At 46.9% G+C, this 27,693-nt stretch overlaps 1 protein-coding gene across 1 annotated transcript in view; it reads right to left on the minus strand.

Moving 5' to 3' along the window:
- The window catches only part of CACNG2 (calcium voltage-gated channel auxiliary subunit gamma 2), a 121,900-nt gene extending 98,511 nt beyond the window's left edge, over positions 1-23,389 (minus strand). Inside the window, exon 1 of the mRNA XM_019960113.2 lies at positions 21,970-23,389. Coding sequence (XP_019815672.2) covers positions 21,970-22,180 — 211 coding nt within the window. The 5' untranslated portion in view covers positions 22,181-23,389. The remainder of the gene's footprint in view (positions 1-21,969) is intronic.
- Positions 23,390-27,693: the final 4,304 nt, after the last annotated feature.

Below are 27,693 nucleotides of genomic sequence, written 5' to 3' on the forward strand. Positions count from 1 at the left end.
CTATCTAATTATCTATTTATCTGTCTATCATCTATCTTATTTTCGTTCTACTTTTGGTTGTATTTCTGAGACTCTGCTTTTCCTTTTCTTCATTTCTCCACCACCATTTGCAGTTGGTTTAGCTCTCAGAGCCTAAAGTAATTGCTGCAGCGGCTGAGACTATAGAAAATGCCTCACAACACCCTAGTAGAGATACCAGACTGTTCCTATTTGAAAACACCATGGTGAAGAGCAACTAAATTACTTTATCTTTATGTGGGAGAAAGAGTACAACTCTATTCAGAAAAAAGGTTTCTAAAATGAAAGAAGACAGTAAATCCAAATCTTTGATCAGCTCCTGCTGCTTTAGCCCTGTTATGAGCACATTGGTGACATCGTGAGAATGCTTGTTGAATTGAATTTGAGTGTCAGCTTTCAGACAGGAAAGGAATTAAATCCATGGTCCCTTGGGTCACCTTTATTCTCAGTCTTTCAGGCCCTATCCTTAATCTCTCCCACCTCTTTTTGTCTTATCAAAATTCATGATCTAGCTGAAGTAAAATTGACCATTAATATTTGGAATCCATTGGGTGGACTAGGGTTTAAATCCCAAGTCCACCAACAATTAGCCAGAAAAAAATGGTGTGACTTCTTTTAGTATTAGTTTTCTCGTCTGTGCAATGGTAAATCACACCATACAGGAAATGTTGTGGAAATTCAATGAAATATGGTCTATACAGTAGCTCCCAGTGTGTTCAACGCGTGGGAGGTGTGTGCTTGGTACGTGTACATTTCATGAGAAATATCACTTCCTCTTCTCCCTATGGCGTCCATTTCTGGTACAGCAAAAGGATGTCTGGGTTACATGTTCCTGGGAATCAGCTCTCCCTCTACAATCAGTTTATCTCCACAATGCTCAGCCATTAGGAGAATTTGATAATTGGTTTAGGAAGGACGAGTGACATAGGCAGACCATGAGGCTAAATTCCCGAGTGAATTTGCTGCCCTTTTACTCAGTGCAGGAGCCCTGTGAGACAGCCTGTCTCCATGGATGGGGATGGTTCCCACAGCTTGGTGGTACTCAGAGAAGGAAGCCCCATGCAGGAGTGAAGAGGGCAAAAGAGAAGTTCTGAACCTGACTCTCACCTCTGCACCTGGTAGCTTTGTGATTGTGAACAAGGTATTAATCTCTCAGCTCCCAAGTTTCCTCACTGGCTTCATAGGGATCTTAAGAAAGACTCTGCATGTTGTTCTGAGGATAAAATAAAAACATTTGGCACACAACAGGGTGCTTAATAGATGCTGTTTTTCTACTTTTCCTTCCTTCTCTGCCCTCTTTTTTTTGAAGATTTCCTTTTTTATCTATTTCCTCTTCTTCTGAGGTTCTGTGGTACAGATTTTGAGAAATGCTGGCTACTCATGGGTCGCTTATATAGAACCTGCAGTCATTAAGAGAATGGGCACTGAAAAAATCCAGTAAGTGATAAATGTTTGATCACCTAAACAAGCACAGCACAATTATTGGGGATAATTATTAAACTGTGAGATCAAATGAAACCAAAATAATACTAATTGTATTCAAAGTCAGTGGACAGATTCACTCTCTAATTTGTTTGAAAACACTACCCTAGTTTACTATTGATGCTCAATCATGCAATTATTAAAAAGAAGGCCTCCAAACTGACAACACTAATAATGGTGATACATCTTCCCAGTACGGAGGGCTCTCACTTCATTTTAATTGAAGGGAGGCTATGGAAGTGTTTTCCCTTATTTTTTTAAAAAAAATCTTCCTTTTTTTTTCTCAGACCATCTGTCTGGCTATTAAAATCCCATCAGCTTCATTGCGAGAACGCTTACTTCCCCCACGCCTGCCATCCCAAAGGGGGCTCTCAGAGCCAATGAGTTCATGATGGCCCAGGCCCCTCCAAAGGGAAGGCCTGCTGCTCCCTAGTCCTCCTTTGAGGCATCCTTCCTTCCTTTCCTGGGCTGTCCATTCTTCGCTGCACAGACCCTGTGATTCATTTCCAGTTCCCCACGTTAATACCCAGAAATTAGTTTATATCTCTAATAACGTGTTGATTCGTTTGACTGTTTAAGAAATGTCTCTTCTCAGCAGTCGAGGCTCTAACGAGACAGTGCTGGATCTTCACAATAAACAGGCTTGGGGTGAAATATATGGCTTCCAGTTCAGAGTACGCTTTGCAGATGAGGGATGTGAAGCCCATAAAGCACAGTGATGAAGTCAGGACCAAAGATATGGAAGAAAATAGTCATGTCTCTCTGCTCTGACCCAACACCTGGATTCCTAACCTTTGAGACTCTTGGGCTTGCGTGTTGCCTTATTTCAAACCTTTCCTATATTTCCCCAAGTCCTTCTGCCGTTACAGTCATGGGAGATAGTTTGTACTATTATTAAAAGGCTCTTTTTTCTTCCCCACTCCCGACCACCTCTGCCCCGGGGTATAATCATTACTGAGAAATCTCACAGTACTTCATACCAGGGGCAAATCCTTCTATGTTCGAAAAACTATCTAGCACAGAAAAAGAAATCCCTTCCCCTTTGGTAGATGCAGAGGAAATAGCTAATTGTGTTCATTCTGGTGGTCTTAGTTGTAGTGTTACAGTGTTAGTTGCTCAGTCACGTCTGATTCTTTGTGACCCCATGGACTGTAGCCTGCCAGGCTCCTCTGTCCATGGGATTCTCCAGGCAAGAATACTGGAGTGGTCTCGGGAAGTGGCATCTCCTGAAAACCCTGCAGGAAGATCAAGAGAAAACCCTCCAGCTCAAACCAGCATGTCCACTGGGGAGGCACACTCAAGATCTCTCTTTCCTTGGGCCATTGTTCACACCATTGTCCTTTCAAGATGGAAGAATCGGTCAAATTGCAGCCAAGAACTGAGGGTTGCTGATGCCTCAGAACAGCTCTTGTAGTCCAAGTAGTTTCTGTGGATTGGCCCCTGACCTTCACTTCACTTTTCATCCCACTGCCCGTTTATCATCTAAAGAAGGAAACTGATGAGTAATGGGGATGGAGGGACACCAGTCTCTCCATCTCTTTCAAACACGGTGGATGGTTTATTAGTCACAATGGTGCTTCTGCAAAGTGAATGATGGGCTTTTGTGCTATCGAGATGGATTTATATTTCATTGGTGTAAGGATGAAGGTTTAAATGAATTTAAGCAGAGTATTATCAATGTGTGTCAAAATTTTAACCAGTGTATTTAACCAGTGATTCCTTAGATATTATTGCTTATGATGAGGCTAAAATGGGATCAGTTTAAAGATATGTGTTTGATTCATAACAATGTAGGTAGTCCCTGGGTATGGCAAAAATAATACAGATAGTACCCCCAGTGCTGAAGGATGAGAAATCTCAGTTTAAAACAACATCCACCATCTTTGGAGTCCCTGTTCTGTGTGCAAATCCTTTATACAGATTATTTGCGTTTTTACAACACATTTCTTGATGAGCATTGTTACTCCTGTTGCAGACAAGAAACAGTGATTTAGTGAGATTAAGCATCCTGCCTGGGGATGCAGAGCTAGTTGGAATTCAAACCCAGACCTTTCTTATGTCCAAACAGAGCCCTTTCTGCTGGATCCTGCTGCCCAGTCAACTGGGGAAGAAACTAGGGCAGAGAGTGGTTGGGTTCTAGGGAAAATCTATGGTCCTAGGCTGCTCCGACCTATGGTCCTGTCGTCTGCTCCGACCTATGGTCCCGTCGTCTGGCCTGTAATTTTAGCCCGAGTCCTGGCCACAGGCTCTATGGCTTCATCGCTCAGTCCACAAGAATTTACTCCCCTGCCTGGCAGCTCCCTTCTGTCTCCAGGTCTGCATTGAGTGATCCTTCCAACAGTGTTTCTGGGGCTGCGAGGGGTGTCTGTTTCTGCCTGGGAGGGGTAGGCTCTTCCCCACTTTCTGCTGCTGCTCCTTTTCCCTCTGCCCAACTGCCATGGTCTCTGTGGCCTTTGTTTCCAACTGCTCCGAGAGGGGACGGCAGCCCCAGTGCCCAGGCAGCCTCGGCGCATCCCTTCCAAGTTCTCACCCCTCCCCCCTGCTAACCTGGTTATGCCGAGCTTCTGCCTCCGTCATCCTTCCCACGCCTGTCTCCTGCTCTCCCGGGGCTTGGAAAAGCCATTGGCTCAGGCATGGGTGGGGGTGGGTTTCTTTCGCTCTGCATCCCTCTTTCCCTCACCCCAGCCCTCCCTCCCATCCATTCTGCCTCTGGCCACATCTCTGTAACCCTGGCACCAGGTACCGTGGCAGCGGAGGCCCGTTGGGAAGCCTGAAAGGCACAGCGCTCTGGGGCTGGAGAGGAAGCCCTTTGAAACAGAACTTCCGGGCCAGGTTCTCTGGTTCTCCTGTGAACTCCATCCTGCCGGGAGGGATTCTCTATTCCAGGACTGAGGCCGGGAGAGCCGCCTGTTCTCTGAGCCGCTGCTTCCACAGCCAGCCAAGACTCAAACCGATTTCTTTCTCCCTCTTTCCCTTCCTCCATTTGTCCTTTCTTCCTTTCCTCTTCTTCCTTCTCTCCCTGAAAAATTTTGCTGAGAGCCCACCAATGCCAGACATTGCCTTAGCGGCTTCATTCCGACTAATCGACCAACTCCTCATTTCTTTTTCCTTTTTGATGTAGACCATTTTTTTTTTTTAAGTCGTTTTTGAATTTACCACAATATTGCTTCAGTTTTATGTTTTGGTTCCTTGACTGCAAGGTATCTGGGATCCTAGGTCCCAGACCAAGGATTGAACCCACATACCCCATACTGGAAGGCAAAGTCTCCACCACTGGACAGCCAGGGAAATCCCCAACCCCAATCACTTCTTATCCAAGTGCCCACCACATGCCAGGCAGCACGCCAGGCAAGGTGCACAGAGGCAAACCCGACACTGGTCTCAAGACCCTTACTGCCTGTTTCGAGGGACCAAGATTTGAAAACAAAGTACAAGAGAGAACCAAATCTTGTCTGTCTGAACTGGCCGGGGTGGCACGGGCCTGACAGTGGAGCTCTTCTGGTGTTTACAGCCCGTGGAAAAAGTTAAGAGTTGCCACATGTCTCCTGGCTTTGACCAGCCCCCATCCCTCATTTCACTGTTCAAAAAGAAAACTCTGAAATACCAGGACAATAGAAGTGGTTTCCTGCCACAATCCACCACAGATATAAAGCTCCATCTCTAAGTAGATGTCTCCCTGTCATAGAGAAAATCCCGGAAAGGAAAAAAGCCCTCCACGTCTCAGTGCTATCTGAGGCCTCTCTTCGGCCAAATCCTACCGCCCTTTCACGTGACTTTGTGGATAGATAGAGAAGCCCACAGCTTATCCAAGGATAGAAGCAGGGATGTAAGCTGGGAGAAAGGAGGATAAAGAGACCCAGGAATGCGGTCGGATGGGCCTTGTAAAGGCAGAGTTTCATCTGCTCTAAAGCATCGGCAGCAGACTGTGTGGTCCAGAGGGGAATGTTTGGTGCAGAGGATAGCAAAGTCCCTTCAGTTCCATAAGCATAACTCAGCTCCTACCATGTGCCTGGCTCTGTGCTAGGTGCGTGTGTGCTAAGTCGCTTCAGTTGTGTTCGATTCTTTGGGACACTATGGGCCATAGCCCATGAGGCTCCTTTGTCCGTGGGATTTTCCTGGCCAGAACACTGGAGTGGGTTGCCATGCCCTCCTCCAGAGAATCTTACCGACCCAGGGATCAAACTTGCATCTCTGATGTCTCCTGCATTGGCAGGCAGGCTCTTTACCATTGGTGCCACCAGGTGCTTGAGGCTAAATGCTGGACCAGGACTGGGCGGTGTGGGTCTTAGTCCCAGCACTGTTGCTAGTTGGCTCCATTGCACCAGGTCCCTTCCCTGTCGGGGCTTCAGATGCTTGGGTCATGAGGTGAGGGTCTGGACTGGGTGAGCTCCCTGGATATACCGCTAATTGCCTTCCTTCTTACCTTTTTTTTTTTTTTGGTGGTAACAGAACCTCTCATTTTTCAACAGGCATGTGGCCACCTGAAATAAACATTTATTTTCCAAGCTTTTTTATAGTTAACATGTAGTCACATGACAAACTTCTGGCCAATAATACCAAAGCCAAAATGTTGTGTGATATGTTCCAGGAAACCTCTTGATGAGTCATGTAACAGGAGACTTCTGTCATTATATCTTGATGTCATCCTCCACCTTGATGCCTGGAATGTGGAGGCAGTGGCTGGATCTCTGGCAGCCACACTGGACTGTGGGGTCAAAGGCCATACTTTGGATGGTGGGGCAGGGAGCTGGTAGGAGCCTGCATTGCTAACCCGTTTGTGGAGCCTCCAGACCAGCCTTGTATTTCATATCTCCAGACTGGTTTCCTTGAGAGAGAATGAACTTTTGGTCTTATTTAAGGCACTGTTAATTTTCTTTTCCTGTTGCTGTAGTCAAATCCAATCCTTCTTGATACAAGCTCTAAAATTCCTTCCAGGGACTTTGCTGGTGGAGCAGTGGATAGGAATCTGCCTGCCAATGCAGGGAAAATGGGTTCAGTCTCTGGTCTGAGAAGATTCCACATGCTCGTGTGTGACAACTACTGAGCCTGTGCTCTAGAGCCCACAAGCAGCTACTACTGAGCCGGTATGCTGCAAATACTGAAGCCTAAGTGCCTGGAGACTGTGCACTGCAATGAGAGAAGCCGCCAAAATGGAAGCCCGTGCACTGCAATGAAGAGTAGCTCCCCAGAGCAGTAGTGAAGATCCAACACAACCAAAAATAGATAAAATAAAGAGCAAGTAAAATTCTTTCCAGGGGAGCCATTCTGAGCTTGTGATACTAGGGGACTTCTTTAAGCACCCACTCCCTGTGCTAGGCAGAATAATGACTTGCCAAAGATGTCCACATCCCAGTTCCTCTAACCTGTGAATATGTTTCATATATTATGACAAAGGGCAGTCAAAGTTGCAGATGGAATTAAGGTTGCTAATCAGCTGACCTTAATAGAGAGATTATTCTGGATTATTCAGGCCTGGGCAATGTAATCACAAATATCCTTAGAAGTGGAGGAGGGAGGCAGAAGAAAGAGCATCAGATGGTTGCAACATGAGAAAGACTATGTGATGCTGCTGGCTTTGAAGATGCAGGAAGGGGCCACTGGCCAAGGAATGTGGACGGTTTCTAGAAGCTGGAAAAGGCAGGGAAACAGATTTTTCCCTTACAGAAGGAACACAGCCCTGCTGACACCTTGATTTTAGCCCAGGGAGACCAATTTCAGACTTTAGACCTACAGAATCACAACACAAGTTTGTGTCATGTTAAGCCACTAAGTTTGTGGTCGTTTGTTATAGGAGCAATAGGAAATGAATGCACTTACTCTGGTTTCTTACTGGCAAAGGAAGAATCACATGGCACCCATATTATACAGTGCTGTGCAGCTTATGGAAGGTGACCTCTGAGTGATCCTTAGGACAGGGCCCACCACACAGGCGGCTCTCAAACAACATTATCTCACAAGGAAAATCATCCCTTCCTCTGACACTGCCATACAATCTTCTTTAGCCATTAATGACAATCCTACCTGAAACATACGGATATGAAGTGCTCAGGCCTGAGCTAAGAGCTTCACCAACTCCAGGCACTCTGAATTGACTCAGTGCCTGGTAGGAAGGTTGTCATCCACCTTTCAGAGGTGAGGACACAGGCCCAGTTGGCCAGTGGCAGAAGTAGGATTTAGCCCATGTTCACTAGAGCCCCCTGGAGAAGGGAAAGGCTACCCACTCCAGTATTCTGGCCTAGAGAATTCCATGGACTATAGTCCACGGGGTCGCAAAGAGTCAGACATGACTGAGTGACTTTCACTTTCACCAGACCCCACTGGCCGTGCTCCAAAGCTGTGCTTCTTAAAGTGTGGCATCAGAGACTTGCCTAGGATCTAGAAACACAGGCTTAGCTCCCACCTGGGCCCCTGCATCAGGATTTGTGTTTCATTAAGATCTGTGGTGATCAAGGTTCACATCAGAGTTTGAGGAGTGCTGCTCTAGACCCAGTAGTATAGCAGTCCCCAAACAGTTTGGCACCAGGACCAGTTTTGTGGAAAGCAATTTTTCCATGGACCGGGGTTGGGGAGGATGGTTTGTGTGCATTACATTTATTGTGGACTTTATTTTATTATTGTTACATCAGCTCCACCTCAGATGATCAGGCATTAGATCCTAGAGTTTGGGGACTCCTGCAGTAGTGCTCTATTCTCTCCTTGACCTTACTCTTTGGGAGGCAGCCTCAGGTGATTTCATTTCCTTCATCTGCCTTGTGCCTTTCTCTTCTGTTCTACTTGGCCAACTCCTATTCATCCTCCAAAACCCACTGCAGAGGGCACTTCCTTAGGATCCCTTCCAGATCTCGGCAAATAGAGTTGTTCTTATGTCTGGCCCTCACATAGGCCTTTCTAGTGCCTGAGCTCACTGGTAATGGTCTCAATACCGGCTTGTCTCTTCTGATCTTCAGAGAAGGGGTATGTTTTCTATCATCCAACCAACCCTAACTAAGCACCTACTAAGTGCTGGGTGCTGATCTTATTCCTGGGGTTATGGCAGAAAATAGGACAGAAAAAGATCCTGGCTTCACAAAGCTTACATTCTAGTTGGGAAAGAAGTAACATACACTGTAGACAAATTCAGAAAACATGAAGAAAGGGAGACTAGGAAGTGGATGGATGCTGTCAGCCAGGGGGAATCCGGGCAGACCACTCTCCATAGAAGCTGACTTGTTTCTGTGCCCCACAGATTAGCACAGAGCCTGACATGCCCAGCACTCAAAAACTGTCAGAAAGGATCAGATCTGAGCATTCTCCCAGATCAAACTGCACGTCTTTAAGTTCATGTCCCTTCCCAGCAACTGCTAGACCATCTTTTTCATACCAAGAAACTTGTGACATTCCTCCCTTCCCTACAAAGTCTTCTGAGCTAAAAATTTAAAGCAGAGAATCTCCCATCCTCCAGCAATGCCCCCACCACCCCTCTCTCCTCAGCCAGCGTGGACCACGGGACTGTCTCCCCAGCGCCTGCCATTTAGTTATTGAATAAAGCACACCACGTGGTTGGTACACGGGGTGCATTTCCCGAACTGGGGTCAAGGTCAGAAAATGTCAGCCTCTGAAACAGAAACTCCAAGGGTGGTGTGAACTGGGTGAGGATCTCTTTTTTTAAGCAACAACTTCTTCTAGAGATGCTGAGTAAAGGGAAGTAGATGAGGCTCGCCTTCCATCTGAGTTTTATCAGCAAGCCCTGCTCGGGAATGTTGGGTGTTTATGCATTTATTTCCAGATGCATGGCTTTATTCACTCTGTTAGCTGCTATACCCAGCCTAGGCTGGTGGTGTTGTGTATACCTTTTTGGAAGACAAAGACTCCGCCTGTAATTTCCCATTGGCAGAGAGGAGCCTTTACAAACTCGGATGCCTACAGAGGCCAGAGGAGGGCCAAAGCAGCCCAGTAGCCTCAGAAGATACTTGGGAGCAGCAGGGACTTTGGGGAACCGCAGAGGACCTGCCGCATCTGAAGAGACATCAGCTGCCCTGCTCCTGTTGTTTGTTGCCAAGCAGGAAGGGGGCCCAGGGTTACAAAACTCTGTCTTTGTTTTCCTCAAGGGAGGCCAAAGACAGGTTTTTGTTTTTGTTTTTATAGGAAAAGTCTTGATTTGTAGAACATTTTGAGGGCCAAACACAACTCACTTGCAGGTCACTCTTTGCAACTGTTGGTATCATTAATAATAAACACCCTAGTGATAACAGCATCTGGGGTTTATTGAGTGTTTACTATGTGCCAGCAGCCTGTTAAGCACTTTGCATGGAGCATCTTACTAAAATTTCACAACCAGCCCAAGCGTGAGATACAATTTTCCCCACTTAGACATGAGAAACTGACCTTGAGAAGGGACATTCCTTGTTCAAGGTCACACAGAACTGGTAAATGACAAGGTTGGGATTTGAACCCAGGCTGTCAGATGCCAGAACTGGCACAAACTCCAGGCCTGGTTACAATATAATGCTGATCATGTTCATTATGATGATGCTAGGGGGAATCTGAGATTCAACACATAACAAAATCGAGCACCTACTATGTGCCAGGCCCTGGAAGCACAGGTGTGGAATCAGTCTACCCAAAATTAAAGGTATCACCTTCTTCCTGGGGCAAATGTCTCCTGTTCGCCCCATCTCAGTGAAGGTCACTCACTGTCACACTTTACTCAACGCAAGTGACAGTCCTGAGTCCTATGGATCCTCTGATGTCTGTTCCCTTGCTCGCCAGCCCCCCTGCCCACCCCTGCCCTCCCCATCCGAGGTCACCCGTGTCATCACTTGCTGGGCTGTGCAGCCTTCTCCTTTTGGACTCCCTGTTCCATCCTCCTCTTCTCCCCATTTTTACATCACACAACTTCCTGAGCCATCCTCCTAAAATGCACATCTAATTATATCATTCCCTTGGGAAAATTCTCCTCTTAGACCTCTTTGCAAGTGAACCATCCCTTTATGATGTGGTCTCTGTCTAAAGTCAAACCTCAGTATTAATACCTTCCCCTACCTCCCCTCCCACACTTGTTCCTCCAGCAATAGTAGAATCTTCGTGTGGTCCCCCAAACACCCCATGCTCTCTCACATCTCTTCCTGAAACAATCTCTCCACTCCTGGGTATTCTTGCTTGGGTCCTCCAATCCCCCACTGGGGCATAAGCCCCTTGAAGGCAGGGGCGGTATCTGATCACTTTTGTAAACCCAGAGCGTAGCGGGTAACTGACACACAGCCGTGACTGAGTACATTTTGTTGAAGAAACGGACATGGGGACTCATGGTTTGGAGGTGGAGGCAGAAATGGAAACAGGCAACAGAAAAGATGGAAGATGCTGCATCGGAGACATGCAGAGCTGCCTAAGAAGGAAAGAGGGAGGGAGTGTGAACCAGGTGGGAGCAAGGTGGGAGGTGGCAGAGCTAAGCCCTGAAGGAAGACAAGTGGGATGTGGTTGGAAATGGCCCTCTAGGCAGAAGGGTGGGGAGAAAGAATATATGTATGCCTTCACCTCTTCCCCCTCTATGAACTAGAAACGGGGTTGTATATGCATTTTGAGGCATCCTTCTGTACTCTAAACAGTGGGAAAACCTGGCAGGCCCTCCACTTCTCCCCACTCTGCCCCAGGTAATAAGCATATGCTAATTTAAGCTTCAAAGTTTTGAACACTTCATCATGCATGAATTACAAATAGCAATTTCTGCTTAGCCTTGTTTTCAACTTCTCAAAGTAATTTATTTACAGATTTGGGGGCCAGGGGAAAATTGTAAATATAATTAGTGTAATAGAAGGCTGTGCACAGGTTTTTGGATTGGACAGGTTTGGGTTGGAATCCCAGCTCTGCCACTTGCTGTGTGACCTTGGACAAGTCACTTAACTTCTCTGATTCTCTTAAGATGGAGATAGTGGATATCATAACATGTATCTTCAGAATTGTGAAGATTAAATAACAGCAGCCCTGGGAAACATCTGAATAATGCTGAGCACACAGGAAGCATTGCAGGAATGATTAGTTAGTATTATTGTTGTTATTAGTGAGAAAATGATGCCAGGGAGTTGTTTTTCAGGATTACTTTCTTCTGCAAAATTGAGGAAGAAAGGTCTCAGCTTTAGGGAAAATTCAAGAAGGATAAAGAAAAGGACTTGTGCAGACAGAGATAACAGTTTGAGGGGAAAATGTGGCAGAAAAGCAGGAATGATCCTTTATGCCCGGAAAGTGAAAGAAGAGAGAATGGGGCAAAACTGAGATAAAGAAAGGTCCAGGGATCAACAACAGCTGGTCACCAGCGAGTTTTGCCCAATGGAAAGGCCGAGAGAGAGACTGGTGCTGGGGTGTGTACATTGCACAGCGGATGGTTGGCAGACAAGGTGCTGAGCCGTTCACTGAGGCCACGGCAAGAGCGCACCTGCGATCTCGCACCTAATCTGCAGCATTCTTGTTAGCAGCTGGAAGACTACCCAAGGTCAAGGAGGTTCAGGAAAGAGTGAATATCGTGTCCATAAGGAGAAGGGGGAGGCAGCTCTTCTGAGGCCAACTCAGGGCTGCTAAGTTGGTACCTCTGAGCCAGGCGATAAGCATATGAGGATTTGGATTGAGAGAAAAGGTGATTTTGGATTGAGAAAAGGCTCCCTCCTGTTCGCCCAGGAGGGAACAGGCTCGTGGTGGCTTGTCAGCTTCCGGAAGCTTTGTGGCATAGCTGTGGCCCCGAAGGTGCTCCAAGAGCATCCCAGGTTGCGGGGTGTGTGGGAATCCCCTGCCTGTTCTCAAGGGCCTTTCAGCCAAACCTCAGAGAGATGACTGTCAAGAGGAGGAGTCAAGAGGAGTTTCTAAAAGTCCATCTCCCTCCCCTGTGGCCTTCCCTGGTGGCACAGTGGTAAAGAATCTACCTGCCAATGCAGGGACACAGGTTCGCTTCTTGGGTTGGGGAAGAGCCCCTGGAGTAGGACATGGCAACCCATTCCAGTATTCTTGCCTGGGAAATCCCATGGACAGAGGAACCTGGTGGGCTGCAATCCATGGGGTCACAAAGAATTGGAAGGACTGATTGTATGAGCATGCACACCACACACACACACACACACACATATATACACAGCCTCCCCTGATGGGAGGTCCCTGAGGGTAGACACTATTGCCTTAATCATTTACTCAACATTTAGCTCCTAAACACTCTTTGTGCCAAGGCTGACACACCCCCTGCCCTCACATTGCTCACAGGCTTCTAGAGGGACACAGAGCCCTAAGCAAGTAAATGCTAAAAAGAAAAGTCAATGTTAAATTGTCGAAGAAGGGAATACAATCGGGTAACAGGATGGTAGGCTACCTTAGATGGGATGGTCAGGAAGACTCCCCTAGAAGGAGAAGGTGATGTTGATCAGAGACTTTTTGCATCCCTGTAGCCCCAGGGCCCAGCCCAGTAAAAGCTTGTGCTGCTGCTGGGAAGGCAGGGCCTTGAAGCACCTTGATTGTATTCAATACATCATTTACAATCTTCTCTCTGTGCCCCCTTTCTCTCTGTTCACTACAGCTAGCTTAGGGTGCGTCATCTGGACTCTGCCAAGACCTTCTGCTGTGCTTGCCCTTCTCAGTTAAATTTCACCAGCTCCGCTGGACTGGGATCCCATCCGTTAGGGTCACAACGGCCAGCGATCTCACGAATGAGCAAAGCCACCTGTGACCATCCCTCGCTTACCATCTCTCTGGGTCCCCTTTCCTTACATGATGAAACATAAACTATTCCACAAGAGCCATTTCTGTCCCTGTGGGGTCCCATCTCCTCTGCCCACCCCCCCACCCCCCACACTCCCCAGTCCCAGCTTTCTACGCTCCAGCCACACAGGACTGGCTGCTCAGGTGTCTGTGCTTCTGCACTTGCCGTTTCTTCTGTCTGAGGTACGCTTCCTCTCCCCAGCTAGCACATTCCCATGCATCCTTCCGAACCCCGGTCATCCCTGGATCCCCTTCTTCCCAGTCTCTGTGCTCCCAGAACGCTCTGAGCTTAGGCTTCATGCTGCTTCGTCATCATTGTCTGTTCACTGGTCTGTTTTCTCTTCTAGATTAGAAGTTCCTTGAGGGTAGATGGTGCTATTGCCTCTGTCCTAGCAGCTCACACAGTACCTGGCAAGGACTCAGGGAGCAGTTGTAGAGCAGAGATCAAGAATCACCCTTTTCCTTGTCAAAAAATGTGCTCGTAAGACCACACACTTCTCCAAGCTGCTTCTTGAGTCACAGGACAGGCACTAAGGGCACTGGAGAAGTCCCTTGGGCTCTCCCAACACCTTGCCTGCATTTCTCTCTGCCAGCAAGGCAGCCATACCATCTTCCTTTGATTCCAAGGCACATATTTTAAATTTTAAGGTTTCTGAAATTAAAGTGTGTTTTCAACTGGTGTTATATTAGATCTGTTTTCCCCTGCCCTTAAAGCTGTTTAAGTAGTTAGGTCATTTTTTATAACCAATGGCATCAGAACTGGGAGATCAGAGCCCTTTATACCCCCAGGAAAAAGGACCAGGGTCCTGGCGAAGGCAGAGAGCTCACTGGCGATCCCACAAGGGCTGACATGCATTCCTTGGCCTTGGGGAGCACAGTTCGCATCTTTCTAGTCTCATTCCTATTTTCAAAAAGTCTGGAGGATTTAACTGAGCCTCATTCCAATTCCAGCTCAAATCCTCGATGATCCTAACTGATTGCTAGAGACGTCTCAGAGAAACTCAGGGAATCTCTCTGAGTTTGTGGGAGGGTGATAAGCTGAGGTGGCAGCAGGCTATGTCACATGTCTTGTGTGAAATGGAGTCATTTTGTAAGATGCTTGTTCTTTGGGATTTCCTGATGGGACTTGCCCGTAGGCTCCTGAGGGGAGGAGGTGGGTCTTGTTCACTTCTGCCTCCCTGGGTCCACTGCAGGATTGGCACCTACCATCAACACCTCCACTAAGCATATTTTGAATTTCTTTGATTGGAGTTGAATCAGTCTATTTCTTCCCTTCTCTGGGCTGTCATAAGTTTTCAGGCCAAAGAGCCCACCACACTCAGATCTGGGTGGGATTGGGAAAGTGAAGAAAGTGAAAGTCACTCAGTTGTGTCCAACTCTTTGCGACCCCATGGACTGTACAGTCCATGGGATTCTCCAGGCCAGAATACTGGAGTGGGTAGCCGTTCCCTTCTCCAGGGGATCTTCCCAACCCAGGAATTGAACCCAGGTCCCACACATTGCAGACAGATTCTTTACCAGTTGAGCCACAAGGGAAGCCACACTGGGAAGAGCATGACAAAGAGAAGGGAATGGCGCTCGAATCCTCACAACTTTAGGGCAGGCATCATCAGCTCCCTTAGATGGACGGGGTGAAGGAGGTACCGACAGAATTAACTAGCTCTAGGTCACACAGCTTTTAAACAAGAAGCCAGAAGTCAAAAGGCAAAAGTCTTTAACGAGACTAGCAAGGCTCCACACTGTTGGGTCCTCCTTCTGCACCCCCCAACTCCATCCAGCACCATCACCACCCCCATCCCAAGTCCATCTGCACCCTCCAGCCACCCTGGCCTCCGTCCAGGACTTGCCCCTTCTCTCCCTCACTGCTCTCTGTACTTGCTGCCCTCCAACCTGAAATGTTCCTTCCTCCTCTTTTCACCCAGTGATGCATCCTTCAGATAGCCATTTACATCTCACTTCCTCAGGGGAGCCTTCTCTGATTAGATCTATCTTCATATCATAAACTCACAGTCTCATGTGACTCCCCTTGAGAGCACTATCATAGTTGTAAAATACATACATATAAGAGACACAGGTTCTATCCCTTGGTTGGGGAGATCCCCTGAAGGAAGGCATGACAATCCACTCCAGTATTCTTGCCTGGAGAATCTCATGGACAGAGGAGCCTGGTGGGCTACTGTTCATAGAGTTGCAAAGAGGCAGACACAGCTGAAGTGACTTAGCATACATGTGCATATGTATATATGTGTGTGTGTGTGTATATATATATATGTATGAATATATGTATATATATATATATTTGGGAGAGTCTTTGAAATAGCATCTGTCTCTTCCAGAAGGCTCTGAGGGCAATGACCCTGAAGGGTGCTGCCCACCATGACCCCAACCCTTGACCCAGCACCTGGCAAGTTGCAGGGACTCATCAAAGATTTAACCAATAAAATAAATGAATGAAGGAATTGCTTAATTTGTCACTGAAAACTAACCTGGAAACTTAAAACACGTATTTCATCTGAATATGGGAGATTTTTTTTTAATATTCAAGTCTAAAAGTGACCATTGAATTCTGAACTATTTAACAATCTCCTGCATGATCAGTCTGAGTACATATAGCCTCCTCCCCCACTGACCTGAAAGCTAACACTCATGGGAAGCTCTCCCCAAGGACCTGTGTGACAAACGCTCTGGATGATGAACAGAGAGGAAAACGTGGCCAGTGTCTATTTAGAGGATTCCCCCACCCCCACCCCGCCCCAGCACTTCCTTCTCAGGCACTTTGTTTTTTATTATCTTTCTTTGTTATTGCCCCTTGTGTGTTGAAACTCTCTCCCACTCCTTCTCCTTCCCTCTCTCCCTCTTCTTTCTGTGTTGACTCTATTATTTATTTTCAGAATGTCAAAAAAAAAAAAAAAAAAAGATGTTTCAGCCGCCATCGCCACTAGTGTCCAATTTAAAGAACCATCCTTTGATGATGGGAAGTGACCACCCTTCCTCAATGCCCATCCTGTGGCAGGCGGTGGTTGCGTCTTCATTTGCCACCTAAGATAGGTTGATGTCTCGTGCTATCATACTTGCTGTGGTTACAGCAAGAGGCAGAACAAAGATCCCTGCCCTCGTGGGGCTGACTGTCTAATGGTGCAGATAGATAACAAGTAGTATGAGTAAAATTTCATAGTGTGCTAGAAGGTGGGACATAGTCTGTAAAAAAAGTAAAATAAAACAGAGCCAGCAGTACAATGTATGAGGTTGTTGACTGTAATTTTATACCAGGTGGTCAGGAAAGAAGGTGAGAGACATTTGCAGGCTTCATTCCAACCAGCTACCCTGTGGAAAGGGAAACTGAGGCTTGGAGAGGTAAAATGACTTGCTTCAAGTTGCACAGCTCAGAAGGCTGCAGCACTTGAAGTGAACCCAGGTCTGTGTGGCTGCAAAATTGTGTCAACTGCATCACACACCACAAAGCTGCCTCTGAAAACTTCCGTCACTTCAGGGAACATAAATCTGCTAGTTTCTGAAAAATGCTGGCCAACATAAAACCCATGGAGAGTTTACACTGAGACACTTCCAAAATAAAAGGGCGAAACCAAAGAAGCATGTGGTGGGTCCAGCCTGAAGTTCAGTGTTGCGTCTCCTTGGCCTCGTGGGAGTGAGGGGATTAGGACAGGGCTGTCACCTTGTAAGGTGTGGGCAGCCGGCAGGAGTAGCATGTCAGGGAGTCAGCAGGTCAGAACTCCGGTGTCCTGACATGCTTGGGTCGGGCGCTCAATGAGGATACTCAGTGGGATGCAGACAGAATAGAATCAGCTGCCGACAATGAATGTGAACATAAGGCCACAGAGGCCAGGATCCGTGCATAGAGCTCTTTGGAGTTTCCAGGATGAAAACAAGAGGCCTGGATTCAAGTTCTGGCTCTGCCTACGTGGTGCGGTGTTACACCTAGCACCTATAAAGTGAAGGCAGGAGGGCAGCGTGAATGGGTTGGGATTTGCAGGGCTGGTTCCTCAGTAAAGGAGTCAGACTTGTCTTACAAGGTGAGAAGGAATAGGAACGTGAGACCTGCCTCTATGGAAAACTGCCAGTCAGAAGCTAAGAGCTTGGGCAAAGTTCTTGAGGTCTAGGGAACTGGGTGGAGAAGTTTGATAAAGAATTTTGGGCAAGGTTTTGGGGAAGCTACATGGGGATGGTCTCTGATGCCTGCTCTCTGCTTGAAGTGTCTGTTCTGGTGAGTATTAGGATCAAACTAGGCTTTTGCATACCTTAAACAGAAAAGGGAAGAAAATCAATGGATTATTTTTTTCTTCCCTGTAGAGACTGAGTGTACTGACAATTTTTCTTTAGCTAATTAGTAGCTGGGCAACCTGGTGACTGACTCCTTTTGAATGTTCTTATTTTACAACAATGAATTCATGACTCATTATTATTCTTTTAAAAAAAGAAATCCCATGACCTATATGGGAAAAAATCTGAAGAAGACTGGATATCTGTGTATGTATAACTGAATCACTTTGCTGTATACCTGAAACTAATACAGCATTGTAAATCAACTACACTCCAATATGACATAAAAATTAAACAGAAAAGAAATTCTAGGAAGAGCAAACAAATCGTTCTGGTTTCCTCACCCCTTCCCCTCTCTTCCTCTCTCTCAGTAACTTGCCACACATGTCCTTATGATTTTTGAATTAATTTCAATAATTTTAAGAATTTCTGCATCAATCCATTGATACCTATTTTTACTGTACCGACTGTGTGCAAAGTACCTAGAAGGTCAAAATATCTTGGGAATTATGGAGTGATATGTACACAGTATGTAGGCCCATTAGTAACTTCTAAACTCAACTCTTCCACCCTTAAAGGCAAAAGTGTCCAAGAAAGGCAGCTGGCATTCCTAAAATAAAAGAGATATACTTTCCTTCTGTGGAACAAGAGAGCCGTGGCTGAACCCAGTGTGGGGCACTCGCCACCTTGCAGGCCAAGCAAATGTTATGAAATTATGAACTTGGAAAAAATAGTTCAAGAAAACCCAGCGACTTCTTATGCAGAGAGAATGGGGATGTAGAAAGGACGGCGGAGCCCCTGTGAGAAAGCAGCTTGAGGAGGAGAAGAGAAGAAGAAGAGAAGCTCAGAAATTCAGCAGAGGGAACCAAACAGTCTGGATGGAGAGAAAGATTACTGCTCTGCCTCAGCAAGGAAAAGGGTGAGAGAGGGAGTGGGAAGGAAGGGGGCGTTTCTGTTAGGACCACAGTGTACTGTTGCTAGCTCCTCCTCTGCAGGGCTGGGAATCCTCTGGGGAAGACATGGAGCCCAGACAGAGGGGAGAAATGTACAGGAGAGAACAAACACAAAGAGTGAATTTCTTGCTGCCCCTGGAGACGATGATTCCTTTTGGTGACAACAGAGGTTAATATCCACCGTGTGGCCCAGAGACAGCATGCTTGGAACAAGCTGTTTTAGTGTCCTGTTGTAGATTTTATTGAATTCTTCTCTGAAAGGGCCAATTCATCTCTCCATTTGGAGGCCCTTAAAGTAGCTTTCCTGAAAAGTTCGAGAACTTCTCCTATCACTCTCCATTTACATGGGATCCATGAGCAGACAGACCTGCCCCCAACACCCTCAAATCCCAGTAAGGACACTAGCCTGCCAAGGGTCTCAAGTTCACACACAGAGACACTCCTGCTGCTCACTCTGCAGAGGGAGAGAAGAAAGGCTGTGTTTTCTTCTCGATTCCTCTCCCCCTCCTGCTGTGTCGGCCCCTAACAGGTGGTCCTGTCCCCTTCTCATGCCTCAACAGACGAATTCATTTCAAAAACAGTCATGGATGCAAGGAAATGTCTTCTGATTCTTATTTTCACCAAGAAGTGAACAGAAAAAAATCATCTCTGGGGACAAAAAGCCTTAACGTAAACCAGATAGCCAAAGAGACCAGAAGACAGGAGGCGGTTTTTCACCTGGAGTCATTAGCAGCATCTTGGGGAGAAGACTAGAAATCTGTTCACAACTTTTTGGGTACAAGTAGGAAACATAACAAAGGGGTGATGTGAAATCTTTTCTGAAAGTACAGTTTCTCACCAAAAACAGAGGTTGGGAAAACCAGACAACTTGGTTTCCATAAAGGCTGATCCTATTTGGAATGTTCAAAACAGCAAGCACAGGAATGCCCCACAAGAACCATCTATGCCAACCTGCAGAAATAAGTGCACTTATAATCTTCGGAAATCAGTGCAGTTTTTGAGAATATGTATCTTTAACACCTTCAAACCACATCCTAAGTGGCCAAGGCCCAGCTTCCTAAGGGGAGGGGGTACAGCATCTCAGGCCTACGAAACCCCATATGGACAGAGGTTTTGGAAATTAAAGGCCAGGTTGAACTGGAGCCCTGAGTACCAACCCTTCCTGCCTGGGCTACAAGTGGAAAAGGAACAGCAATCCCCAAGGCAACTTGGCCCAGCCCCCGACCTGCCACTGTCTGGAGGCCTCAATCCTGGGGAGAAGAGCCAAACCCAGGGCTTCTGGGAGCATCACACAATCCTTGGGACATGTTGTAATACTAACCCTTTAAGGGATGATTCTGGGAGCGAGGTGGGGTTACAGCTTGGAGGGAAAGTTGAAGGGAGTGGGCAGCACATTTGGGGATGTGGACACCAAACAGATGGAATTTTAATGAAAATATTTAAGCCTTTTAACACACAAGTTATTCCAAGCCACCTCTAGTCCTTTTCCCTTACAGGAATTAGAAAAATGTTTAAAAGATCATAGTATTAAGAATTTTCAAACAAAACCCTGATAAGAAAGTATATCTATTCCAAGTCACTAATGTCTGGGAATATTTCTTCTAAAACCATGTCCTGTCTTTAATCTCTTGGCTGTATATCTTCGTCCGTCTAACTAAAATCCAAGCAAGGCAAATTGCTTCTATGATCGTGTTCCCTAAAGCAACCCTCATTCACTTTGCTTTTCTTCTCTTTTGGAATTAAAGTCTGCCATAAATGTTTAATTAAATGGAAGTCTTTCCACTGTTAATGACTAGCTGCATGAAAGGCTATTCATTTTTTAAAGGAGGGGTGTGTTTAAAACAGCGCCTATTAATTTCCCGATATTGATTCTCTGGCTGGGGAAGAGCATATAGTATTCAGCATAGAGCTCCTCTGCAGACTATGTTCAAGGCAGCGGTTTGGATTGAGAAAGGGCACCAAATGCAGTATGCGTCAAATAGACCATCGCTCAATGAAGTCACTTAGCTATTCAAAACATGTTCAGCCATCACTCAACGATTTGCACCAAGATTGTTGGGAGGGGGGCACGGAATTGGTGCTCTTTCCCCAGGCATACTCATTTCCCAAAGAGCTCAGTTTGGGTTAGACTCTGAGACCACATCAGTTCTCTCCCTCTTAGTCCATTTCCCTCTCTTCTCCCCTGTCTCCTGGCTTCAACTCCCTGCACCACCATCCCATGTTGAGCTTAACAAACAGTCCTGCAGTCCCCGCTTCCCAGCGCTGCTCAAACGGCCTCCGTATTGGTTCATATCAGAAGCAAAGCACATCAGCTTTTCTTTCCACCCAGAAACACGTATCTCTCTGTGTATGTCTTTCTATGGGTGGCTGTAGCTTATACACACAGACACAGATAGCCACTCACATGCAGCCCCTTATATTAAAGTCTGTTGCTAAATGCAGGTTGTATGACCTGCAGGAGTTTCCTGCCCCCCTCCCAGTGTTTATTAATGTGTCTCAGAAGCACATGCTTTCATCCATACCCTGATCTCCCAGCTTATCCTCTGTGGGACCGCTTTGCCCACAGCACATACACGGGCACACATGTCCCAATGACCCTGCAAGATCAAGGTAAACAGCTGACACTCCTCCCCCCGCCCCACAGCTCCCTCTTGTCCCCTCACAACCTCCCCATGCTCTTGCCTCCCTCCCGGCCTCCCTGCACAATGTCTGATTCCCAAGCTGGCTGCAATGCTGACTCTACACGCTTCTGAATAACAGACATGTCACTCTGCGTGGAAGTGAATTGGTTCTCAGCCTAACCTGCAAGTGAATTGCTGTTTATTAGAACTTGGGTTTGTTTCCTGTGAGAGACGTATGTATTTTTAGACTTTGTAAACGTTAAAACACACATACACACTCAGCCAGTCGCCTCGAATGATATGTGTGGCTCATAGACGTTACGAAATGCTCTTGAACTCAGCTTGCGATCCTGGAATAATTAGGATTTACCAAATAAGGCTTCTTAGAAACAACAGATTTTTTCAAAAAAAAAAAAAAAAAAGGAGATTTGCAGATGATGATGTGTCTTAGACTTTTGGGGAGTAAGGGGAGGAGAAGGGGAAAGGAAGAACATTTTGGAATTCTTCATTACGAAAAGAGGAGCAATGTTGAGAGAGGCAATTGTTTTTTTATACCCTCATAGATGGGCATACTACATCAAAAGGCAAATCCTAATGATTCCAAAGCAGGTGGAGCACATTTGACTTTTTAAAAACAATCTCTTGTTGTTGTTTTCATCATATCATAGATTATTCCAATGAAGAAGGTTGAGGAAAGGGGGGTGGTGGAGGCTGGAGAGTTGAGTATGGTTTTTGCTTATTGATTTTCTTTCCTCTGAAACTCACCCAACCAGCCTTGATCTGTGGTGGAAGGAGTGAAGTAAGAAAATGGTGGAATGTAAAGGGGACTTATTTGGAGGCGGGTGGGGAAGGGGGAGTGAGAAGGGGAGGGGGTGGGGAGGGGGAGGAGATGGGAAATCAAATACCTTCTAGGCAGCAGGTTCTCCATAATCCAGAATGGGTCATAACTTCCTCGTTCTTTTTGCTGGTTTCATTCTCACTGACACTTTTGGTCTTGCAAACCCCTCTGGAGTAGAGCCAATAGTCGGTTCCCACAGCAATGGTCATCAGACTGAAGGCAGCGAAAGCACCAACCGTGGTTAAAAGCATTTGAACACCTCGATCAAACAGCCCCATAATTCTTCATTATATAAACACCCAACCGACTTCGGGTTCTCGGGAGAGTGTGTGTGAAGGTGCGAGTACTAAAGCAAAAAATAAAAATAATTCCACTACTAATATAATGGATATATGTGTGAACAGAGGATGTGGAGAGATATAAAAAAAGGGAGGTAAGAAAAGCTCACGGAAAAGAGTGTAAATTATAAAGATCACACGGGAAGAGAGGCTTGCCTTTTGAGATCAGAAACTGTTCCAGTTGCAGTGATTAAAAAAAAAAAAAAAAAGGAAAAAATAAAAAGACACCCCCCACCCCCCCAAGTGAGATGCCTTAATCTCTTTTCCTAAAATTCTGGTCTCCAGTTTCCATATGTGATAGCTAATTTGGAGATGGCTTCCACAGTGAACCAGGGAACAGCCGCATTCTCAACACAATCTCTCATGGTCGGGACCTAGACAGTTAGAGATTGTAAAAGCCGAGATGCAACCTTCCGTCTTCGCTCTCGGCTCTGCGGCCTGCGCCATGAAAATCCTTTGCTTCGCCAGTTCTCTTCCTTGGGGGGTCTCGGGAGCTTTCGTTTCAGACCAGACTTCCCAGTATTCTGTAAGCCCTTGATCTCAGCTGAACAGGTGCGGGGGTCTCGCCTTCCATGGTTTTGCCCCGGCAGCGGCAGCGGCAGCAGCAGGGCGGGCAGGCGCGGCGGCGGCGGCGGCGGCGGCAGGACGAGCAGCGGCGGCGGTTATTGTTGTTGGTGGCGGTGGTAGTGTTGGCGAAGTGGGGGAGGGAGGGGGTTCCTCCCGGAGAATCGAGGCGGGTTTCCCTCCCCCTATCTGCAAAGCTCCTGGAAACTGGGGTGCCGGCGTCTTGCTGCAGGATGGGCCGCCCGCCTGCCCCCCCCACCCCACTCCCGGCCGGCTCGGCCCCCGGAGGAGGCGCTCCCACCTACTGCATTACCGGGTGGTGCTGAACTGGACAGCTCCTTGCGCCGCCGGCTTCGCGCGCTCCCAGGCTCCCAGGGCGGCCCGCCAGGAGGGGGGCGCGGGCCGGAATCCTCCCTGCCCTCGGGGGCAGCAAGGCCGGGGCAGAGCGGGGGCTGTCTTTTCCTCTTTTCACCCCTCTCCCAAAATCCTGAAACGAGCGCTCTCCTGGGCTCCCGGAGCTTAGAGAAGGCGTAGCTAGAGATAGCTCTGCTCCCTCTCTCTCTCTCTCTCTCACTCTCTCCCTTTCCCTCCCCCCTCGGTGTTTCTTCCAGCTCAGCCTCCTTCTCATTCCATCTCTACGTGCCCAGAGCTTCAAATACAATCCTCCCATCACAATCAGAGGGGCACAAAACTTCAACCAGCCGGTTCTTTGCCTGGAAGCCCTGAAAATATAACCTGGATGGGTAATTACAAACACGGTCTCTATGTGTTTTTTAAATCGTCGCTTGCACTTTGCCGTTTGGGGGATCTGTTTTGTTTTATTCGCTGTGTCGCCTTTTGGTCGTTTCTCTTTCTTCTCTGTCTCTTTCTGGCTAACAGGGGATGTGCAGTGCACTGTGTGTGTCTCTCTGTAGTTTTCTGTAGAAATCCTGGATCTTGCTCCTACAAGCAGACATTTTGGAAAGAATATTCATGGAAAAGGGTGCAAAAGGGTGACTGGCGGCTAGAGCTTGGGCAACGATTTTCATCTCAAGGATAAATATGTTTGCAGGGGAAATGGGTGAAATGTGAGTCCTTCTAAGTTTCCCGTGTCATTCGTAAGCTGGGTGGAAAGAGATAAAATCTCCCTGCTGTGAATACGGAAACACATTATAACTCTCCCCTTTTCCTCAGCAGAACTGTTATCTTGGGTTAATTACAGCATCATCTCTTGTTTCTATATGTGCAAGTTTTCCTTAATGTGACCCCTGGAAAAAGAAGCTCATCAGATTCCTGCTGGTAGTGATTATGTTTCTCTCTGATCAGTTTCCCTGTTAGGGGAGGGAAAGCACATGAGGCATGATGTAGATGCAGTTTTAATTTGTTGGGGGAGGAGTCTAGAGAGAGTTGTGCCTGCCTCTGATGGGTCAGTAGGATTAGAGATGTTTCCATTTCATAGCTCACCTATTCTGTACTTTGTTTTCTGTTCTTCCGTTTTTGTCTGGAGATAATTTGCTTGACAATTTCTCAGTGATCTGGTGATTATCAAAGAGTATACAAAAGATGACTGAACTCAAAACAGACTTTCTTGGGTATTGTCTAATGTTTTTCCCTTTGCCCAGAATTGTTCTGCAGATATGGCCAGTACTGTAGAGGCGGGGGGCAGTATAGAAAAACTACCTGTTTCTCCATCCTCCATAAAATGTCCTTCTCTCACTCTCTCTTCCCTTCTCAGAAGGAAAGAACTCCTATGATGGGTAGTCACTGGGCTCCTGTCACCTTGAAGAGGGTCCTGGTGTCTGGAGAACAGGACCAAGATTTCAGCTACCTCTGCTAAGATACCTTTAGGGTATAGCCTGAACTACTTTTTCAAACTGAGGATTCTCCATTTGTTTTCTTGCCCTTTGGTTGGGGATGGCAGTTGGGATGGGAGAGGCACTGGTATGCTGACCTCACTCAGCTGGGATTCTAGCAAGTTCAGCCAGTGTGTTCAAGTGAGTGATTTCCTTGGCTCCCTTCCTTCAGGAAAAAGTGAGGGGCAAGTAGGAAATCCTCTTCAACAGGCTAGGCCTTTTGAGGGGAGCGGAGGGAGGTGTGGGTGTAGCCACAGGAACCTGAGAGGCTTGCTCTCACTTACGTCTCTCATCTTGGTTGCTTTTGACCTAAGAAGTCCCTTCAAACTGGAAATAGACCCCTCCTTCTTACCGCTCCCCCATTCTTTTCAGATCAAGCCTTGAATCTTTTGCTCAAACAGAATTAGTAACAGAGGCTCAAAAGCTTCTGTTTATCCACAGAAGGAGCTAACATCTTAGCCACTGACAGTGGCTGCAGCTTTAGAAACATTTGATTAATCTTCTAGCCAGATAATCATTGAGTCAGGAGGTGAAAGAGGGGACAGAACAGCTGTAGGTTGATGGTGTGGAGGGAACAGACACTTCTGGAGACAGAACACCCTGGGAGCAACGCTAGCCTCTGCTACTTGATAACTGCGTGATCCAAACAAGTCAGCTTCCTAGAACCTCAGTTTTAACATATGTGAAATGAGCACATTAAGTTGTTCCCAGTTACAGCTGCCACCCTGCTCAGATTCTACCATCCCATTTGTAACACTTTATTTAGTGCCTGTGTCAGCACTCCTACTGCCTGTGCTGACCTGTGAACACTTTGAGGTCAATAGTTGTGTCTTGTTCCCCATCATATCTTTGGCATCTAGTGCAGGGCTTGATACTTAATAGATACTTGATAAATAAAGCCTAAGTGATACCAGTGAGTTTTAAATGGTGTACCTGATCATTAGTAGGCATTCAGTAAACGTGGCTTGACTCTCATTTATCCTCCCCACCATTTACATCCAGATTGGTCTCCAGCTTCTTTTTCCATCTAACTCATGTACCACTCCCCTCCCGCTCCCCTTAACCTAGTTCTAGTTTGGAGGTCCCTTCTGCAGACAAGGCAAGGCTACCCAGGAAGAACTGGCTTGGTGCAAAGCCCGGTAGATGCTTTGGATCCACCAGGCACACACACTTAGCAGCTGCTGAATGGATGCTCTTAGGGGAACAGCTTTGTAAGCCTGCAGTTGGTGACTTGGTGAGGGCTTAGAGGAAATTAGCTGAAATGCCACAGGCCTATTTTGAGCTCCTTTTTTGATGGAGTGGAAATAACATGGGATTTGGGCACAGCAGACCTGGCCTTGAAGCACAAGGCTGCTATTTCCTCATTGTGTGACCTTGGGCAGACATTTAACCTCTCTGGAAATCTCTCTTCATCTCTCAAGGAGGACCACTGGCAGGGGCCTTACAGTGTGGTTGTTAGTGTTGTGTGTAAATAGTATGACCATAGCTAACATGCCAGGCACTGCTCTAAGCTGAGGTCCACAACAATCCTATGATAAAGGAACCATTTTACAGATGAGGAACCTGAGTCACATAACGGTTTAAGCATCTAGCCTGAGGTTGTGAGTGACAGTGAGTGAGTGGCAGAGCTGAAAGTCTAACCTAGTACCAGACAGGGGGCCTAGATCTTAACTTCTGTGTCTGGACTCAAGATATAAGCTTTCTGAATAAGGATATCACACCAAGGTTATTTGCTTCTCAACTACAGATTTGGCAAGGATTTAAGGGAGTAACTTCTAGGTGCCAGGTGTTTTCACACAATTTCTCACACTTGCAATTCCAACAACTCTGCAAATGCCTATCGCTCACTATCTTACCTTACAGGGGAGGAAACAGAAAGTCAGAGAGGTCATAAATCAAGTCCCAAAGTCACATATCAAATTAAGTGGAAGAGTAGAGATTTGAACATTTTGCACTGCTTCAAATTCTATTAGATCCAAGTCTCATAGTTATTCATTTGTTCATCTATTCATTCAACAAATCAAGTACCTACTATGTGTCAGGTATGTATAATAGATTTCCTGGACAAGTTGAGTAGGATAGACATGATCCCTCCCTCCAAGTGCCTATAGACAAGCAGAAGGAGCAGACAGGGGAGGAAGAGCCACACTGAAGGGAAGAGGAAGTTAGGTGAGGGATGCTGTGGGGCCATGGAGCAGGGAGACTAACCCAACCTAGCGGGTGCAGGACATCCTCCTGGGAGGACAGGATATTTAAATTGAGATTAACTCAAAGTCAGCTAGGCTGAGATGGGAGTGGGAGGGTGCGGGGGAGCTGAAAAGAGGAAGGGCATTCCAGACGGACGAAACAGCATACGCCAAGGTGCAGAAGTGTGTGCAAGTGGGAAAAGAGGATTGGCTAGTTTTAGAGAAAAGATGCCGAGTGATTTAAAGACCATGATGGGGAATGTTTTAGGCTAAGAGCCTGTAGGACTTCCCTGGTGGCTCAGACGGTAAAGCGTCTTGCTTACAATGCGCGAGATCTGGGTTCGATCCCTGGGTGGGGAAGATCCTCTGGCGAAGGAACTGGCAACCCACTCCAGTACTCTTGCCTGGAAAATCCCATGGAGGGAGGAGCCTGGTAGGTTACAGTCCATGGGGTTGCAAAGAGTCCCATGGACTGAGCAACTTCAGTTTCACTTTCACTGGAGGCCATGGAAGTTTGGCTGAAGCATAAGAAGCCACTCTGAGGAGGCTGGTGCGGTAGGAAGTGTGAGAAGCAAACCTGGAGGCAGGCAGACAGCAGGGCCACTATTGCTGGGATCCAAGCAAGAGATGATGGTGGCCTGGACCAGGAAGTGGCAATGGGGAAAAAAGAAATGAGGGTTTTGGGGGTGTTGGGGAGAAAACTGATGAATATTGGTGTACGCGACTGAGATGCGTTACTTTGAGGAAAAAGTAGGTTGGAGCTTGTGGGGGCTGCGGGGAGCAGGGGAGATTGAGAATTCTGCTTTGGTCACGTGCACAGTTTCGCTTCATACTACCGCCTCTTCACTCCTGCTCCCGTTCTATCTCTTCT

Source organism: Bos indicus, chromosome 5, assembly GCF_029378745.1.
Source record: "Bos indicus isolate NIAB-ARS_2022 breed Sahiwal x Tharparkar chromosome 5, NIAB-ARS_B.indTharparkar_mat_pri_1.0, whole genome shotgun sequence".
NCBI lineage: Eukaryota > Metazoa > Chordata > Mammalia > Artiodactyla > Bovidae > Bos > Bos indicus.